Genomic DNA, 20,868 nt, shown 5'->3' with positions numbered 1-20,868 from the left:
CACTATTTGAAATCAGCCTCTGAAAATAATTTATGAATAAGTCCTCAAAAGCAATTGCAACAAAAGTCAAAATGAAAAATTGGGACCTAGTTAAACAAAGGAGCTTCCGCACAGGAAAAGGAACCATTCAAGAGACTAAATAGGCAACCTAAATAATGAAAGAAGGTATTTACAAGCTGTGCACTGAACAAAGTTCTAATATCCAGAACCTATAAGGAACTTAAATCAACAAACAAGAATTTAAAAAATATATATACAAAAGCGGGCAAAATACATTAACAGACACTTCTCAAAAAAGGACATAAAAGTGGAGAGCAAATATATGAAAAAATGCTCATCATCACTTATCATCAGAGAATAGCAAATTAAAGCCACAATGACATACTATCTCATACCAGACATAATGGCTATTACTAAAAAGTCAAAAAATAAGCAGCAACAACCCAGATTTGGGCAGAGCCGCTACAGCAAAAAGGGAGCTCTAATACACTACTGGAGAAAATGGTAAATTTGTTCAGCCACTGTGGAAAGTAGTTTGGAGGTTTCTCTCACAGAACTAAAAGTAGAACTGCCATTCAACCCAGTAATCCCATTAGTGGGTTAAATATCCACTCCCCCACAAATTGGTTCTACCAAAAAGACACATGCACCCAGTGTTCACTGCAGCACTATTCACAATAGCAAAGATATGGAATCAAACCAGAAGCTCATTAATGGTGCATTGGATTAAGAAAATGTCACACATATATAATATGGAATACTATGCAGCTATAAAAAGAACAAAATACTGTCCTTTGCAGCAACATGGATGCAGCTGGAGGCCATTATCCTAAGCAAACTGATGCGGAAACAGAAAACCAAATACTACATGTTCTCACTTATAAGTGGCAGCTAAACATTGGGTACACATGGACATAAAGATGGGAGCAATAGACACTGGGGACTATAACAAGGTGGACTGGGTTGGGACAATGGTTGAAAAATGGCATGCCGGGTACTAAGCTCATTACCTGGGTGATAGGTTCAATTGCGCCCTAAACCTAAGCATTACACAATATACCTTTGTAACAAATCTTCACATGTACCCCCTGAATCTAAAATAAAAGTTAAGAAAGAGAAAGAATAAATAAGATAAAATGCCCTTTATAACTTGCAACAAAAAAACACCAATAACATTATTCACAGAAATGGAAAAAAAATCCTAAAATTCATATGGAACCACAAAAAAGCTAGACTATTCAAGTCAAGTCTGAGGGAAAAGAACAGAGATGGAGGCATCACTCCACCTGACTTCAAAATACATTACAAGATTACAGTAACCAAAAGAGCATGGTCTTGGTATCAAAATAGAAAAATTAAACCAATGGAACAGAATAGAGAACCCAGAAATAAATCCACATATTTACAGACACCTGATTTTCAACAAAGTGTCAAAAACATACATAGGGGAAAGAACTCTCTCTTCAACAAATGGGGCTGGGAAAAGTGGGTATCTGTAAAAAGAAGAATGAAACCAGGTCCCTATCTTTCACCATATACAAAAATCAACTCAAAATGGATTAAAGACTTAAACATGAGATCCAAAATTATAAAACTACTACAAGAAAATATAGGGAAAATGCTTCAGGACATTGGTCAACGCAAAGATTTTATAGCTAAGTTATCATAGGCATATGCAAACAAAGCACAAGCATAAAAACAAAAATAGGTAAGTGAGGCTATATTAAAATTAAGTTTCTTCACCGCAAAGGAAATAACCAACAGAGTGAAGGAAACAATGAACAGTTTGTAGACTGGGAGACAATATTCACAAATCTGTTCATTTGAGAAAGGTCTAATATCTAGAATATACCAGGAACTCAACTCAACAGTAAAAATAGTTAATAATCCCCCTGAAATGTGGACAAAGAATTTAAATAGACATTTCTAAAAAGAAGACATATGAATGGCCACAAATACATGGAAAAGTACTCAACATCACTAACAGGAAAATGGAAACAAAATCCCAAATGAGATATCCTCTCACCACAGAATGGCTACTATCAAAAACAAACAAACAAACAAAACAAAACAACAACAAAAACAAACAAAAAAACAACAAAAAAGTAAAAAATCCTGGTGAGGTTGGGGAGAAAAGGAAAACTCTTATGCACTCGTGGAGGGAATGTAAATTAGTACACCCATGGAAGTTTCTTAAAAAGCCAAAAACAGAAGTCTCATATGATCCAACAATCCCACTATTATTTATCCAAAAGAAAGAAAATCAGCATATCAAAGGGATACCAGTATTCCCATGTTTATTGCAGCACTATTCACAACAACCAAGATACAGAATCAGCCTAAATGTTCATCAACAGATGAATGTGGTTGATGAGTAAAGAAAATGTGTTATATGTACACAGTGGAATACTATTCAGCAATAAAAAAGAATAAAATCATGTCATTTACAGCAACATGGATGAGGACATTAAGTGACATTAAGTGAAATAATTCAGGCACAGAAAAATAATTACTGTATGTTTTCACTCATATGGGAGCTAAAATTTAAAACAAAGTTCATGGAAGTAGAGAGTAGAATTGTGGGTATTAGAGGCTGAGAAAGGTAAAGGGGAGTAGAAGATGGGGAGAGATTGGTTAATGGATACAAAATTATAGCTACATACGAGGAATGAATTCTAGTGTTCCGTTGCATCGTAGGGTAAATATGGTTAACTAATTTTTTTTTTTTTTGAGATGGAGTCTTGCTCTGTCACCCAGGTTTGGTGTGCAGTGGCGCAATCTCAGCTCACTGCAATCTCCACCTCCAGGGTTCAAGCCATTCTCCTGCCTCAGCCTCCCAAACAGCTGGAATTACAGGTGTGTGCCACTACACCTGGCTTGGTTAGCTAATATTTTTAAAAAGCTAGAGGAGAGGATTTTGAAAGTTCACAACACAAAGAAATGGTAAATGTTTGAGGTGATGGATATATTAATTAGCCTGATTTGATCATTATACATTGTTTACACATATCAAAATATCACTGTGTATACCATAAATATGTACAATTATACAGGTCCACAAAAAATCAAAGGAAGCCAGGTGTGGTGTCACATTCCTGTGGTCTCAGCTATTTGGGAGGCAGAGGCAGGAAGAATTCTTGAGCTGTAGAGGTCAAGGCCAGCCTGGGTAACATAGCAAGACACCATGTCTAAGAAAGGAAATATATGACTAAAAATAAAAGCCAAGTCATTCATCCTAAACACAGACTATGGATGAAACTTAGTGACTTGCTTCTAATAAACAGAATGTGTTAAAAGTGATAACCATGTGGCTTCCAACATTAGGTTAGAAGAGGCTCTCTGCTGCAGACTGCTTACCCTTGGACCCCAGTCCCGATGTTGTGAAGAAACTTAGGCCACAAAGAGAGCCTAGGAGTTCCAGTGTAGATATCTGGGCATCCTGCCCCAACTAAAGTTCCAACCAATAGCCACCATCAGCAACAGACAACTCAGTGAACAAACCTTCAGATGATTCCAGTCTCTCAGCCTTTGATTTATACAAGTGAAGCTGAAGGGAGCAGAGGAAAGCTGTCCTGGCCAAGGTTTTCCCAAGCCACAGATTGGTAAACTAAACGAGTGTTGTTCTTAGTCACTCAGCTTTAGGTAATTTGTTAGGAAAAAATCACCAGAAAAATAAATTTAAACAAGGAGACAATAAGAAATAGAGTAACATACCCAGTAGAAAATAGTCTCCTTTAAAGTAAGATCTAACAAATGTTGAGGTTAATTTATTAATGACAAACAACTCTAATGAGAAGCAGCAGACAACCAGGAGAAGGACGTGAGAACTACTGCAGAGGAAGTTTAGAAAAAGTTCCTTTCGATTACAAATTCTGATGACTAAGCCAGTGAGGCTTTTAGAATTTGTCCCCCGAGTTATGAAATAAGGAAGAGGAAGGAAGGAGATATATAATTTGAAGTATAAAGTTGAAAAAACTAAAAATATTTTATTAATAACCAAAAATCAGACATTGTACCTGATTTCAATGAATTGAAATTCTAAAAGTGATAAGCTGCTTTGGATATTTATTAATCAATCTAGGATTCAATCTTCATTTCCATTTCCTCAATGAGGAAATTTTTAAAATATTATGGAATCAGTTTTAACAATCTCAGAAGTAAAACAAATGTAGTGTCCTTTGAGTGTTAAGCTATTAAATGCAATTTCCCCTTTACCTTACTTCAAGCTCATTTGTATGGAGAAGGGAAGAGCATCTCATCTTTATGTTGTAACAAAATGCCTCTCCATATCATACAAATTGGCTCTGAAATTTTGAAATTCATACAACTAATTCAACTATTTGTTTCTGATAAATGCCTCGACATGACCTGATTTCCAGCTGCTGCACTCCTGGAAGTTGTTCTTTGAATGGGTTGAAGTATTTATTCAATGAATTTATATTGAACTATAAAAGCATAGCTATGCATCTCTATTTAAGCAAAAGGAGGTAAATGCAGGGAACTCTGGTTTCTGAGAATGCAGGATCTGAGCCAAGAAGAGAATTCAGCTCCGGGGGTGTACAACAGAACCAGATGCTGGGTCAAAAGAGGATCTAACTGTGAACTGCAACATGATGAATTAGTTCAATTTCCAATGAGGAAAGATGAAAGCCTAGACTTAATCTTGCCCTTCATAGATAGTTAAAATCTCTACGTGACTCTATGACTTACAATGAGTTAATAAAACATAATGCAGTAAATAGTAGATGGAGTCAGCATATCCTGTGACCAAGATTTGATGGAAATGGGAATGAAGAGAGAGGCACTGGGTGAGAGACAAAAGGAATGACTGGAGAAAAAAAATAATGGGATCTGTCTTCGTAAGCCTGACTCTCATCGTGTCACGGAGTCAGCAAGGCATAAGCTGGCCATACACTTCTTCAAGAAGCAAAAAGTGAAATTAAAGATGTTCTACTACGTGAATTTCTATTCTTACATAAGACAACTGGTAATAAGTAAAAGCAGTGAAAACAAATTTTCCTAAAATGTGATTTGCTACTGGCATAAGGATAGACATAGCTCAATATATTAGAAGTGAGAATCCAAAAACTCATACTTTTATGGTCAACTGATTTTCAACAAGGGTGTAAAAAAATTAAATGAGAAATGAATAGATTTTTCAACAAATGGTTCTGGGAAAACTGTATAACCACATGCAAAAGAATAAAGGCAGACTTCCACCAAATGTCATATCTAAAAGTTAACAAAATAGAACTGCTAAATGTAAGAACTAAAACTATAAAATTCCTAGAAGAAAATATAGCCATAAATCTTGTGACTGCAAACAGAAAAAAAATTAACTGGACTTCATCAAAATGTGAAACTTCTGTGCTTGAACAGAGACCATGAAGAAATGAAAGGAGGCTGGGCATGGTGGCTTACACCTGTAATCCCAACACTTGGGAGGCCGAGGTGGGAGGACTGCTTGAGCTCAGGAGTTCAAAACCAGCCTGGGCAACATAGTGAGACCTTCTCTCTACAATTTAAAATTATATAAATTTTAAAAACATAATAAATCATAAAAAAGAAAATAAAAATGAAAGCCATTGAAAATATTTGGAAACATATCTGATAAGGGACTTACACCTAGGGTATATAAAGAACTCTTAAAATTCAGAAATCTAGGACAACCCAATTTTAATGTGGGCAAAGGATTTGAATAGGCATTTCTCCAAAGAAGATATAAATGGCTCATAAGCACATAAAAAGAGGCTTAAAGTCATTCATCATTAGGGAAATGTGAATCAAAACCGCAATGAGGTACCACTTCATACCTCTAGGTTGGAATCCTTTTTCAATCAAAAATATGAAAAATGTTGGCAAGGATGTGGAGAAATTAGAACCCTCATACAATGCTGATGGGAATGTAAAATGGTACAACCACTTTGGAAAGCAGACTGGCAGCTCCTCAAAAGGTTAGGCACAGAGTTACCACATGACCCAGAAATTCGACTCATATGTATACACCCAAGAGAAAGGAATACATATACGAACACAAAAACTTATACATAAAAGTTCACAGCAGCATGATTAATAATAGCCAAAACATGGAAACAACCCAAAGGTCCATCAACTGACGAATGGCTACATAAATGAGTGGTATGTCCATACAGTGGAAAATTACTCAGCAATAAGATGAAATTAAATACTGATACATGTTACAACACAATGAGCCTTAAAAATGTTATACTAAGTAGAAGTCACAAGAGACCACCACATATTGTGTGTTCCAATTGATATGTGGTGTCCAGAGTGGGCTAATCTATGGAAACAAAATAGATTGCTGATTCTTTTCAGGGTTATGAAAATGTCCTACAATTGATGATGGTGATGGTTATACAACTCTGTGACTACACTAAGAGACCATGAATTGTACATGTTCAATGGGTAAACTGTATGGTATGAGAATTATGTCTCAGTAAAGTTGATTTTAAAAATTCAGTGGTAGAATCTAGATAACATCTCTTAATTCTCTACTTTGGATGTACATACTATACATGATCTGTAAAAAAACACAATATATTTAAAATGAAAGGAAAATGAAGGAAGTACCTAACATTTCAAGTAGTTTGTGAATTAAAAAATTTGCATTTTGGAGAACAGTACTATGGCCTTTCTGTACAAGTCATCCTGAAATTCATGAAATAAATATACACAGATTCTGTACCCATTCACAAAAGTAAAGATAAGAAATAAGACAATTTTCTGGAACAGTCTATTAAACATTATCCTATAATTTAATCTGGCTTGCCTCACCATGGCAATAGAGAAATCACTAAAAAATACTACTTCAAAGGAAAAAAAAGTCTCTCAACTTCTATGAGGAATACTGAATAATTCCCAATTTTCCTAAGGATCTTTGGAAATGATCCTTATTTTTAAAATGTATGTACTTATGAGGAAAAAAGACAGAATGAAAGCCAGAGGTTAAGAAACAAGTGCATTATAAAGATAATTAAATTGTAATAAAATGAGTTACAATAAAAGTACAAAAGAAAGCCATCCACTGCAATTAGTATCCTAAAACATCTGACATTATTTCACCACCTATAGATTAACTGTTGACATGTTATGTTTCATACATACTTCACTTCTGATTTGACCCAATTTCTTCTTTGAATCCTGTGTCTCATCTAAATTAATGTGACAACATGATGTAGCCTCTGACATAGGTTGTTTTAGGAGATCAGTCCATTCTTGTTGGAGTTGTCTCATAACTACCTGTGAAGGTATTTTTTGTTACTGATTTATAAATTACCTTATTATTAAATTATGGTAGTAAGATTTAACTCTAATATATACTTTGAAAAATATCAACACATACATGATTCGCCTTCTTTTCCTCATGTGCACACATTCTTGTTTATTACTGAATTTAGTTAAGGACACAGGTGTTATCTTCCTGCCAAATCAGTTTTCTGTTAACTTAGGCAATAGATTCAGCCCACTACTCACTCTTCCCTTAAACATCTGCAGTGCTTAACAACCTACTGAAGTCTCAAAAAGAAATTGATATGTGGGTGGGGCTGCTGGTGGTAAATCCCACACTGTGAAATGTTTTCCCTCTTTTTGATTAGAAGCTCCAATCAACCTCAGAGTTCCTTGCGTATTCACTTGCCTGCTTAGATCTTTCCAAAAGATTCCTATGTCAGAATACAAGTGAAATTCTAATGGCCTTTGAGGCTCCAGGTAACCTGGCCTCTACCTCCCTCCTGACCTCAGCTCCTACAACTATCTCACCTATTCAGTCCATTCTTGCTATTTGTGAATCCTGCCACCTCTCATTAGTTTGAAAATGGGACTCAATGCCAGACAAATAAATCACAGATAGCCACAGTTAACTTTGTATTGGTCAAAGTTATTTGGGAATGATAGGCAGTGAGCCTTGAAATGAAAATTATGAGCAAATTCTTTGTAAAAACATTCAAAGTAAATTATAAATACCAGTGGTAAGATTAAATGTAACATGGCTTTGCTGAAATTCACATCTGTCCCAAATTAGGATTTAATAAAAAGTAAATGCCTTCAGGATGGGTGCGGTGGCTCACGCCTGTAATCCCAGCACTTTGGGAGGCCGAGGTGGGCGGATCACCTGAAGTCAGGAGTTCGAGACCAGCCTGGCTAACATGGCAAAACTCCGTCTCTACTAAAAATACAAAACTTACAGAGAAAGTAAATGCTTTTAAAGAATTGAGAGGTCATAACAAGTAATTTGAGACTGAAATCGTCTCAGATTTAAGTCAAATTGATATGAATAAAAATAAAATTACACCAACTTAAATACATTACAAAACTACTGAAGGAAAAGTATTATGAGATACAGCAGCATACTTCAGTTCACCTAGGAAATCTGGAATTAATGGTCAAAGTAACCCTCCTCACTGAATCTTAATTTCAAAATACTCATGTCAGGTATGAGCATTTCTGTTTATCTGCTTCATCATGGTCTTAAAACAGGGCCACATAAAGGCATTGCAATGATCATTTCAGCAGTATCAGACTACATTGTGAGTATTAGTCTGTACCTACTAACACTATAACTGAACTTAAAATTTCATAGGTGACACAATTTCTTTCCTCAAAGTAAAGCATCTTTCAGGTTTAACTTCTTTTTCACTTGTACATTTCTAGGCTGATACAGCAAATACATTTATGATCTATATATTTTCATATTCAGCAAGATACAACATTTAGCCATAACCAAATACTACTTTACATTTTCTTTCAGGAAGGTTGAAAAGTATTTTATCTTTCTTAATACTTACTTTTCTTCCTGCTTTCTCTTTCTCACATTGATCCATTCTTTCTTTTAAATGATTATATTCATCCATCAGCTCCTTGTTCTTCTCTTGTAGTGAAAGAACCTGCTTTTCACTCTCAGCTCGAAGATTTTTGGCAGCAGAATGAAACTGGTCTCGGATCGTACTGATTGTCTTTTCTTGACTGTTAGCTTTCTTGTGAGCGTCATCCAGTTGCTGTCGAAGCAACATATTTTCACTTTGTAGTTGAGATAATCTCTCCTCTGCAGATTCCTGCTTGGTAATGTACTCCTTCAGTTTGTGTTGTTCAATTTGGTACATTTGTTCAATTTCTTTCTTCTGACACTGTGCTTGGCTGAGGTCTCTTTGCACACGTTCCAAAATCAAACTGTCTCTTCCAAGAGCATCTCTTGTGTTATGGAGCTGAATTTGTAGGCTGTTGATTTTACTTTTAGCATTAGAAAGTTTTTCAGAAAGAATCTCATTCTTAGCTTGTAGGCCAGACATATCAACCTTCATTTTGTCCTGTAAACGAATCCACTCTTGTCTTGTTCTCTGGAAATCAAGCTTTAGGTCTCTTGCTGTCTGACTTTGATCATAGTCACATAGAGCAGCAGCCAGTCTACAACGGTATGATTCCATTTCTCTTTCTAGTCTTTCTTGGTTCTGTTTCTCATTCTCCAGTTCAGAATTAAGTATTTTGTTCTCAGCTGTCAGATCGTTCAGCTGTCCACTGTACAGGAGTATTGTTTCTGTTAATGTTTCCTCATTTTGTTTTATAATTTTTTGAAGGTTATCATTCTTTTCTTTCACAACCTCAATGTCCTCCAGATATTGATTTTCCTTTTGCTTGTTCTGATTTTTTATTGTATCTATTTCCAGTCTCAGCAAGGCAATTTCTTCCTGCAACATGCAATTTTCATGCAAGATATCCTTTTCTTTCTGATGCCTATGAGAAATCTAAGTAAGAAAGGAAACATTCAGTAGCACCCAATAAAATGACATAGCATGATTTCCTCTGAAATTAAAGAATAACCTATACATGTATACAATGAAAAGATTGCCACAAGTGGACATCCAACTGGAAAAAAATATTGGATCAAAACTTCAAACCTCATAAATTCCCAAAACTTCATAAGTTAATTTGAAGACAAGGAATCCATGAATGTAAAAAATAAATGACTAGAGAATTTTTAAGCATCTCAGAATTGGAAAAGACTTTCTCCGACTTACAGCAAACTCAAAGGCATTAAAGATTAATAAATTTGCCTATATTAAAAAATTGGCTTTACAATCTGACATCTAACTTATACACCACCCTATAATAAAAGCTGTAGCTGGCCGGGCGCGGTGGCTCAAGCCTGTAATCCCAGCACTTTGGGAGGCCGAGACGGGCGGATCACGAGGTCAGGAGATCGAGATCATCCTGGCGAACACAGTGAAACCCCGTCTCTACTAAAAAATACAAGAAAACTAGATGGGCAAGGTGGCGGGTGCCTGTAGTCCCAGCTACTCAGGAGGCTGAGGCAGGAGAATGGCGTAAACCCAGGAGGCGGAGCTGGCAGTGAGCTGAGATCCGGCCACTGCACTCCAGCCTGGGTGACAGAGCGAGACTCCGTCTCAAAAAGAAAAAAAAAAAAACAAAAAGCTGTAGCTTTCCACATATCTGGACACAGGAAATGTCCCAATGTTCTTTAAGTTCTTTTTTTCCTGAGAATATTCTATAGCTATTTTATTTTTCTAACATTTTTATCGTCAGTTATATAAGAATTACATTTATTCATAAAGGCTAAATCTAAGCATTATATTAGGCGTTTTTTTGTTTTTGTTTTTAGTTTTTTTTTTTTTTTGAGACAGGGTCTCCACTCCATCACTCAGGTTAGAGGGCAGTGGCGCAATCAAGACTCACTGTAGCCTTAGCCTCCCAGGCTCAAGTGATCCTCCCACTTCAGCCTTCTGGGTAGCTGAACTAGAGGCGCACGCCCCCACACTTAGCTAAATTTATTTGTACTTTTCATAGAGATGGGGTTTTGCCATGCTGCCCAGGCTGGTCTGGAACTCTTGGGCTCGAGTGATCCACCCACGTTGGCCTCCCAAAGTGCTGAGATTACAGGCGTGAGCCACTGCACCTGGCCTTGTACCAAGCACTTGTACATACATCACTGCACTCATTTATATCACAATTCTGAAAGGAGAGGTCAAAAACTATGCAAGTGCAGGATTTTCCCTAGGTCCTCTTACTTTACTTCTAGTGCTCTTCCACCAAATCATGATTACTTCTGTGTTGTAAATATGTAAATATAAAAGGGGCTTTTTATTTCAAAACACCAGTGGTAAAAAAGAAGTTATAGAGCTTTTCTTAGAAAATCATGAGATTATCTGTTATTACAATAACTTCTGTTTCCCCTTTAGAATGTTTGAAACAGAAATAAGCTGAAACGGGGAAATACGCTGAACTATTTTTCTAACTATTTTTCTTTTTTCTTTTTCTTTTTTTTTGAGACGGAGTCTCACACTGTCACCCAGGCTGGAGTGCAGTGGCCCAATCTTGGCTCACTGCAAGCTACGCCTCCTGGGTTCATGCTATTCTCCTGCCTCAGCCTCCCGAGTAGCTGGGACTACAGGCGCCCGCCACCAAGTCCGGCTAATTTTTTTTTGTATTTTTAGTAGAGATGGGGTTTCACCATGTTAGCCAGGATGGTCTCGATCTCCTGACCTCGTGATCTGCCCGCCTCAGCCTCCCAACACTGAACTATTTTTCTAAGAACAAAACACTTATCAATAAATTATCACCAAGTTTATATTATGGCATATCATTGTTTTCAAAGTTCTTTGCACTGAAATGAGATGCTACTTGGAGCAAACTGTTACTCTCCTTGAGCAAACTGTTACTCTCCTTAAAAGTAAGGGGAATGGTATCTGAAGTATGGCCTCTGAACTGGCTATACATTTCATACTTACTACCAGTGGAAATAATAATCTAACCTCTCTATTAATATATTAGGAAGATGAAATAATGTCTGAAAACCAGAACGTCTGTTGCTAGTAGCAAGGATTTTGAGATTGTGGAAAGATCATTAATTCTATGAAAAATAACAAATGTTTCTCCTTTGGATAAGGCCACTTGACTCTTGTCAAGTCAAATGTCACTACTTGACTCTTGACTCTTGCAGACAAATGGAGTTGAATTAAGAACATGACTTTATTAAACAAGCCAAAAATGCCAGAACCACTATCACTACCCCTAAATGTGTGTGTGTGTGTGTGTGTGTGTGTGTGTGGTTCAAAAATCCATTGTACTTTCCAAGTTGCACAGAGTTGTTTTTTAAAAATATATTCACATACAAAAACATATTTGAAAATGACTAAAGAAAATACCTCAGAATTAATTTTCTTTTGAGCCATTTCTAGTTCCTTTTCTTTACTGGTGAGAATCTGATCTTGTAATATTCTGGCATTCTGTTCTTCAGAAAGTTGCTTCTGGGCATCGTTTCGCTCCTGCATAACCTAGAGATAACACTGAGGTTTTGGTCTAATAGCACTGAAAAAGAAAGTCTAAAAGGTTAAGAGCAGAGCCTCTCTTATAAAACAGTTAAAAGGAAGTAGTCTGTTAAAACACAAGAAATTTTATCTCTCAAGAATCACTCAAATCTTAATCGCACACGCGACAGCTAAATTTGTCAAAGAGAAAAAAGAGTTCTTAAATACGGGAAGATACAGCATTGTGAAATAAAATTTCTTTCAAAACATTTAACTAGTGTCCTTACAGTTTCAAAGCTATTTAGCCTGTATTTTAACATAAAAAATGTGTAAATGAAGATCTATGTTAGTGATTAAACTCAACTTATCCTCCATTCTAAAAACACAGACTGAGCATCTATTAGATGCCAAGGTTTACAGTAAATAATTTTATCTATAAATGTCATAGTTCATTTTTAAGAGGAGATAACAGTTTTGGTTTGTTTTATATCTAAATGATATACATGAAGTCAAAAAAAATTATAAGTAATACAGATGAAACATAAAGTTAGAAAAATGAACTTTTCACCAAAGATTAATTTACCAGATCCAAGTTCTTTCTTACTGTCCTCAATTCTTTAACAAGTCTTCTCAGATTCCCTTTAAGTTGTTGCTTTGTTTCAACCACTTTCTTATATTCCTCTTCTTTTATTCTTAACTGTTCATTATCTTTATTATACAATATATTGGCATTTCTTTTCTCCTCATTTTCTTGTTTTAAGGCAAGTCTGCAGTTAAACATGGATTATATTAAAATGTGTTTTGTTAAAAACATTGAAAAGTTTATTTTGTGAACTGGCTCTTCCCATGTGGGTTTATTATCCTCATAAAAACTCCTGTGCTCTTGTTTCCTTTCTAGTTCTCATGCTTTTAATTTCTCACTTCGATCTCTTCTAAGGGATGTATATATTTGAGAGGCAGTGAGGAAAGAAATATTCCATTAACCGTTAAGTTTCTGTTACTGATAACCCTGGTAAATATTATGGAAAAGCATATTTGGAAATTTTCAGTAAAGTTACAAGTTGAAAATTACTTCTTTTTCATGTTATGCAAGTTGAAAATTAATTAGAACAGATCAGAGTTAGCTAATTTAAAAGAAGTTACTATTTACAAGCAAGTTTAGAAATTCACTAGAAATGCATTTTCATCTTATTGAAATAGTGTATGTGTAGCCATAAAAATGATTTATAGTTTAAGATAACACCTTCACATGTCATTCACATAACATGTATCTGCAGAATACTATAATCCAAAACTAGGTTAAGCTGTCTAATAACTGTTACCCCCATCCTTTTTATGTCTCTCTTGTTGGTAACACTTTCAACTTATCTTCTTGATTCTTATGTACTTTATCAACAATTTTAAAATCCCTTTTTGGAATAAGACAGGATCTAATATTTAATTTAAAAGTAAAGGATAATATGTGTTTCAACAATGAATTTGGAATTAATTTTATCGGCATATGAGAGATATGGAATAAAATAATCATCAATTACTGTCTATTTTACTTCTTATTTCATGCATATTTAGAATAAAACTGGGAAGTCCTAGCCAGAGCAATCAGGTAAAAGAAATAAAGGGCATCCAAACTGAAAAAGAGAAAGTCAAACTACCTCTGTTTTAGCTTAGAAAACCCTAAAGACTCCTAGATTTGATCAATGAAATCAGTAAAAGTCTAAGTTTACAAAATCAATGTACACAAATCAGTAGCACTAGTAAACATCAAGAATGACCAAGGTGAGAATCAAATCAAGAACCTAATAATCCCTTTTACAACAGCTGCAACAACAACAAAAACCTAGGAATACACTTAACCAAGGAGGTGAAAGATCTCTACAAAGAGAATTAGAAAGCAGTGCTGAAGGAAATCATAGATGACACAAACAAATGGAAATATGCCCTATGTTCACAGATTAGAAGAATCAATATAGGGAAAATGACCATATTAACCAAAGCAATTTACAGATTCCATGCCATTCCTATCAACGTACCACTGTCATTCTTCACAGAATTAGAGAAAGTATCCCTAAAATTCACAGGGAATCAAAAAAGAGCCCGAATAGCCAAAGCAATCCCAAGCAAAAAGAACGAAGTCAGAGGCATCACATTACCAGATTTAAAACCATACGACAAAGCTGAAGTAACCAAAACAGCAATGGTACTTGTATAAAAGTACATATGTCAACCAATGGAACAGAATAGAGAACCTAGAAATAAAGCCAAATATGTATAACCAACTGACCTTTCACAAAGCATACAAAGACATAAATTGGGCAAAGAACACCCTATTCAATAAATGGTGTTGGGAAAATTGAATAGCCACATGTAGAAGAATGAAACTGGATTCCTATCTCGCACCATATATAAAAATTAACTCAAGATGGATTAGGCCTAACATGTGGTTCACATCTGTAATCCAGTACTTTGGGAGGCCAAGGCAGGAGAATGACTTAAGCCCAGAAGTTTGAGACCAGCCTGGGCAACATAGTGAGACCTCATGTCTACCAAAAAATATATATATATATGTCTCTGTCACTCAGGCTGGAATGCAGTGACATGGAGGCCGAGGTGGGAGAATTACCTGAGGTCGGGAGTTCAAGACCAGCCTGATCAACATGGAGAAACCTTGTCTTACTAAAAATACAAAATTAGCCAGGTGTGGTGGCATATACCTTTAATCCCAGCTACTCAGAAGGCTGAGGCAGGAGAATCGCTTGAACCCAGGAGGCGGAGGTAGCCATGAACTGAGATTACGCCATTATACTCCAGCCTGGACAACAAGAGTGAAACTCCGTCTCAAAAGAAAAGAAAAGAAAAGAAAAGAAAAGCCTTCTCCACAGCAAAAGAAATAATCATCAGAGTAACAGACAACCTACAGAATAGGAGAAAATATTTGCAAACTATGCATCTGACAAAGGACAAACAAATCAGCAAGAAAAATGAAAATAATCCCAACAAAAAGTACACAAATGACATGAACAGATATTTTTCAAAAGAAGATGCACAAGTGGCCAACAAACATATTTTAAAATGCTCAATATCACTAATATTCAGAGAAATACAAACTAAAACAACAAAGAGATGTCACCTTACTCCAGCCAGAAAGCTCATTATTAAAAAGTCATAAAACATTAGATGTTGGTGCAGATGTGGTGAAAAGGGAATGCTTATACACTGCTGGTAGGAACGTAAATTAGTACAACCTCTATGAAAAACAGTAGAGAGATTTCTCAAAGAACTAAAATAGAGCTATCATTCAATCCAACAATCCCCTACTGGGTAGCTACCCAAAGGAAAAGAAATCATTATATCAAAAAGACACCTGCAAACGTGTGTCTATTGCAGCACATTTCACAATTGCAAAGATATGGAATCAACCTAAGTATCCATCAACCAATGAATGGAATAAATAATATGTGGTATACATACACCATGGAGTACTACTCAGCCATAAGAAGAATGAAATAATGTCTTTTGCAGCAACTTGGAAGGGACTGGGGGCCATTATTCTAAGTGAACTAACTCAGGAATGGAAAACCAAATAAAACCATGTTCTCACTTATAATAGGGAGTTAAGTTATGGGTACACAAATGCAGATGGAGTGGTATAATGGACATCGGAGAATCAGAAGTGGGGGAGTGTGGGAGGAGGGTGAGAGATGAGAAACTACCTACTGAGGTACAATGTGTACTACTCGGGTGATGGGCTCACTAAAATCCCAGACTTCACCACCATACAATTCATCCATTTAACCGAAAACCACTTGTATCCCTAAAGCTATGAAATTTTTTAAAAAGTTTTCAAAAAGAATAAAACTGTGTGTGTGTGTGTGTGTATATATATATATATATATAGAGAGAGAGAGAGAGAGAGAGAGAGAGACAGAGTTTCTCTCTGTCGCCCAGGCTGGAGTGCAGGGGTGCCGATGTCAGCTCACTGCAAGCTCCGCCTCCCGGGTTCACGCCATTCTCCTGCCTCAGCCTCCCGAGTAGCTGGGACCACAGGCGCCCAGGACCACGTCCGGCTAATTTTTTGTATTTTTTTTAGTAGAGACGGGGTTTCACCGTGTTGACCAGGATGGTCTCGATCTCCTGACCTTGTGATCCGCCTGCCTCGGCCTCCCAAAGTGCTGGGATTACAGGCGTGAGCCACCACACCCGGCCAAAACTGTATAAATTTTTTAAAAATTACTTTGGGTTTAGAAAAGTGACCAGTTCATGCTCTGTTGGTTGAACTATAAATTAACACAAACATTCTTGTGAAAAATTAAGAAATAATGATCCAAGTTCTTTTTAAAAAGTTCCTATATTTCAACCAAATAATTCTATATTAGAGAATTTGTTCAAAGTAAACAGTTTAGGAATGTAGAAAAAGATTTATATAAAAAATGTTCTGGGCTGGGCATGATGGCTTATGCCTGTCATACTAATGATATGGGAGGCCAAGGCAGAAGGAATGCTTGAGGTTGGGAGTTGGAGATCATCCTGAGCAACATAGTGATACCCTGTCTCTACAAAACACTGAAAAGTTAGCCAAGCATGGGAATGTGCACCTGGAGTCCTAACTACTTAGGACGCTGAGGCAGGAGGATGGAGTTCAAGGCTGCAGGGAAGTATGGTCACACCAGTGAAGTCCAGCCCCAGGCACAGAGTGAGACCCTGTGCCTACAAATAATGATGATGATAAAAGATATTCCTTACATCATTAATTATAAGAACAAGATAATTTTAAAACCCAAATTACAATTTGTTAAACGAATAACAAGATTTTATATGGTGGACTTCTATATGGCCATTAAGATTGCAAATATACATTTATTTATTAGAAGAGTTCACAGTTAATAATTTGTTTTATTATTTCCAAGAATTTCATATTCCACAAGACCAAAAATGTTTCTCCCTCATTAATCTGCAGAAGGTAAGTCAGCAATTACAAAAATTCTGATATATTGTCTTTAGTATAAATATTTCTTTAGAACTAGAATGTCATACCTCAAATCATACAGTTCTTTTTCCCATTCAATTTTTTGATGCTCTAACTGTAATTTTGTCTTTTTTGTTTCAGATAGCTCATTTTGTAGTACACTGACCGTATTTTCCGTTTGTTTAATTTTTACTCTAAGTCGGTCACAGCGATTATTCTTTTTTTTTTTTTTTTTTTTTTTTGAGACGGAGTCTCGCTCTGTCGCCCAGGCTGGAGTGCAGTGGCCGGATCTCAGCTCACTGCAAGCTCCGCCTCCCGGGTTCACGCCATTCTCCGGCCTCAGCCTCCCGAGTAGCTGGGACTACAGGCGCCCGCCACCTCGCCCGGCTAGTTTTTTGTATTTCTTAGTAGAGACGGGGTTTCACCGTGTTAGCCAGGATGGTCTCGATCTCCTGACCTCGTGATCCACCCGTCTCGGCCTCCCAAAGTGCTGGGATTACAGGCTTGAGCCACCGCGCCCGGCCGCGATTATTCTTAAGTTTCAGTAAGCGTTCACATAAACAAAATGTGTCTTGGATTCCTGGTAGGCTAACAGAATCTGTCAGGGAGAAAACAAGGTAGAAATAAAATATATGAGTACTTTTTCGGTATAAAAAACTGCGCATTTTTAACATTTTCTCCTTCATACATTGAACAAATATGCACCAAATGCCTATAATGTGGCAGACATTCTACTAAGCTCTGCAGATAAAACAGACAAGACTGCTACTCTCATTTAGCCTTAAGTGTAGTGAGGAGCAAAGACAACAAAAATGACAATTATAAATTCAGACAGATGGTATAAGAAAACAGAGTTCTATGATCACATAGGAGAATTTGATCTATACTGGGTCCAGGGAAGATTTCCCTGAGGAAGAGATAAACTACACTGAGAAATGAAGGGTGAGAAGGAAGCAGTTAAGCAAAGGGGTAGAGAAGTATTCTAGCCAGTCGACAGCAGGTGCTGAAGCTCTGCTGCAATCTGCTTCTGGCCACAATGGACAGCAAGTACTGATTTACCTTCTTGCCTGAAACAACCAAAAAGAAAACAGAAAAAATATATTATACAACGATTTACCAGGCAGTGGACTTCAGGTAGTGAAGACAGTAATCTGATCCCCCTTAAGACAGGAAACAAATGAAATTCATACCAGCACTCCAGCTCCCTGCCTTCACAGAGTTTCCAGGCTACCACACAGAGAAAAAACTGACATAGAATCTGACTGGACGGGGGGAAGAGGACAAAGACGACTAAGATGGCACATTTCCGGGTTCTTCATCACCAACTTAACCCGCGCCCGGGAAAATGCAGCCCGCGCCCGTGGAAAAATACAGACCAACTGCGCAGGCGCAACATGGTGTCCGAACGAGGAAACCAAAACTTACCTGGCCGCACCTACAGAACGCCCCCGATGCGCCCGTGTCCCGCCTATTGCCCTCCGACTCCCAAGCCTTACACAGAAAAGCCGCTCCCGGCAGGCACGCAGCACGAACTTCCTCGGTCCCTCCTCATATGCGGACCTAGGAACCTCGCCCGAGAACACCGGAGCGACTTCCTCGGCCTCCACCGCCGGAGACCGGTGAACCTCGCCCTTTCTTCCTTCACATTGGCTAGCTAATAAAGTTTCTTTTTACCTTGCCTACTTGCCTTTTCTCTGGCGCCTGCTCTGGGGGTCGCATAAAACAAATCAGAATCCACCAGATTCCCCGAGATGATATGATGAAGCTGAGAGTCGGGTAAAGCCAAGGCAGACAGAGATCACAAAACAGAACACGCAAAGGAGACAGAGTACAGGGAAAGAACACTGAAGATCTGCAAAAATACCTCCTGGGTATCTAGCAGAGTAACAAACAGCACATGTGTGCCAGAAAACCACCCCAGACCAAGGGGAAAAAACATCTAAAAAACGCTGGTAAGAAACATGTCTGGTGCTCATGTGCCAAAAAGAGTGTCCATTCCCATGAGTGATGCTGGGAAGACTCAGACTTCGCATGGCAATGAATAGCCATCACAAAGATCTTGCCTCAGGAGCAGGAAATTCGACCAAATCATAAAAGCAAGATCAGAAAGATCAAGCCGTTCATATGGAACTCAACTGTATATTAAAATTAAGCTCAATCAGATAGGCAGAGGCATGGAAGATTTTTTTAAAGCGAACTACACTTGTAGAGATTAAATTACAATGTAAGGAATGAAAGCTAAAATGGATGGAAGTGAACACAGATTAGACATCACCAAAGAGAAGATTCATAAATTTGAGACATCAGTGAACTATGAGAAAACTTCAAGCAGGAATAAGTCCCCAAAGAGGGAAAAAGAGAGACAGAAAAAAAAAAAAAAAAAAAAAAAAGAATGGCCAAAACTTTCTAAATGTAAAGAAAACTATAATCCTACAAATCCAGAAGTATCTGGCTGGGAGAGAAGAAATGAAAGTATACTATTCCAATTTTCTTTTTTAAAAAATTTCAATAGGTTTTTGGGTAACAGGTGGTCCTTGATTACATGAATAAGTTCTTTAGTGATGGTTTCTGAGATTTTGGTGCACCCATCACCCAAGCAGCATACACTGTATCCAATCCATAGTCTTTTATCCCTCACCCGCTTGCCACCCTTTCCCCGCAAGTCCCCAACCTCCATTGTATCATTCTTATGCCCCTGCATCCTCACAGCATAGCTCCCACTTAAAGTGAGAACAGACAATGTTTGGGTTTTCATTCATAATTTTCTTATGCCATATATGATATGCCATAATATTTTTTGAAGATGGACTGTGATAAGTTAAAATCATACACTATAAATTGTAGTGCAACCACTAAGATAGAAAAAAATAGTTATCGCTAATAAGCCATAAAAGGGAGATAAAAATAAATCATGAAAATTACTGCACTAATTGAGAAGAAGGCAGAAAAAGAAAAGAACAAAGAACTGCAGGGACCAATGGAAATCAAACAGCTTGATGACAGACAAACCTAACTGTATCAATAAGCACATTATAAATGAAACTGGCCTAAAAATCTCAATTAAAAGGCAGATTGTCAGACTGGATAAAAATGCAAGAACCTACTCCATGCTTCCTATTAAAAAAAAAAAAGCACTTTAAATGTAAAAACATAAATTGTTCAAAAGAACAGAAAAAGATATACTAGGCTAAGAGTTGACAAATGAAGCCTGAGAAGAAATGGCTATGTTAAGAACATGTAATCTCAAATGTTGTGCACCTAATAAGAGCTTCAAAATATATGAGGCAAAAATCGATAGAAGAAATAGACAAATTCACAAGTACAGTCTGAGATTTGAATATCACTTACTCAATAAGTAATAAAACAAGGGAGCAGCAAATCAGCAAGAATGGAGTAGACTGGAACAACACCATGCTTCTCAAGTACCCAGGGAACACTTACCAAAACAGACCACATTCTAGGTTCTACAATCAATCTTAATTAAAGAATTAAGTCAGAAGGATTTAAGTCATACAAAGTATGTTCCCTGACCACAAGGCAATCAAATCACAAATTAGTAACAAAGTATCTCATCAAAATATTCAAATTTTTTTTTTTTTTTTTTTTTTTTTTTTTTTTTTTTTTTTG

General features: G+C 36.9%; 1 protein-coding gene across 1 annotated transcript in view; it reads right to left on the bottom strand.

Moving 5' to 3' along the window:
- Nucleotides 1-20,868, bottom strand: part of LOC112610183 (coiled-coil domain-containing protein 144A-like) — a 78,153-nt gene that overhangs the window by 30,023 nt on the left and 27,262 nt on the right. Inside the window, exons 8-12 of the mRNA XM_025363508.1 lie at nucleotides 17,779-17,839; nucleotides 17,310-17,462; nucleotides 12,862-13,045; nucleotides 12,177-12,305; nucleotides 8,805-9,758 (exon numbers count right to left, since the gene is read on the bottom strand). Of these exons, the coding sequence (XP_025219293.1) occupies nucleotides 8,805-9,758; nucleotides 12,177-12,305; nucleotides 12,862-13,045; nucleotides 17,310-17,462; nucleotides 17,779-17,839 (1,481 nt within the window). The remainder of the gene's footprint in view (nucleotides 1-8,804; nucleotides 9,759-12,176; nucleotides 12,306-12,861; nucleotides 13,046-17,309; nucleotides 17,463-17,778; nucleotides 17,840-20,868) is intronic.

This window comes from Theropithecus gelada, chromosome 16 (genome assembly GCF_003255815.1).
Source record: "Theropithecus gelada isolate Dixy chromosome 16, Tgel_1.0, whole genome shotgun sequence".
Taxonomy (NCBI): Eukaryota; Metazoa; Chordata; class Mammalia; order Primates; family Cercopithecidae; genus Theropithecus; species Theropithecus gelada.
Note: the sequence above shows the minus strand (reverse complement) of the source record. Positions and strands in the feature narration are given on the sequence as shown.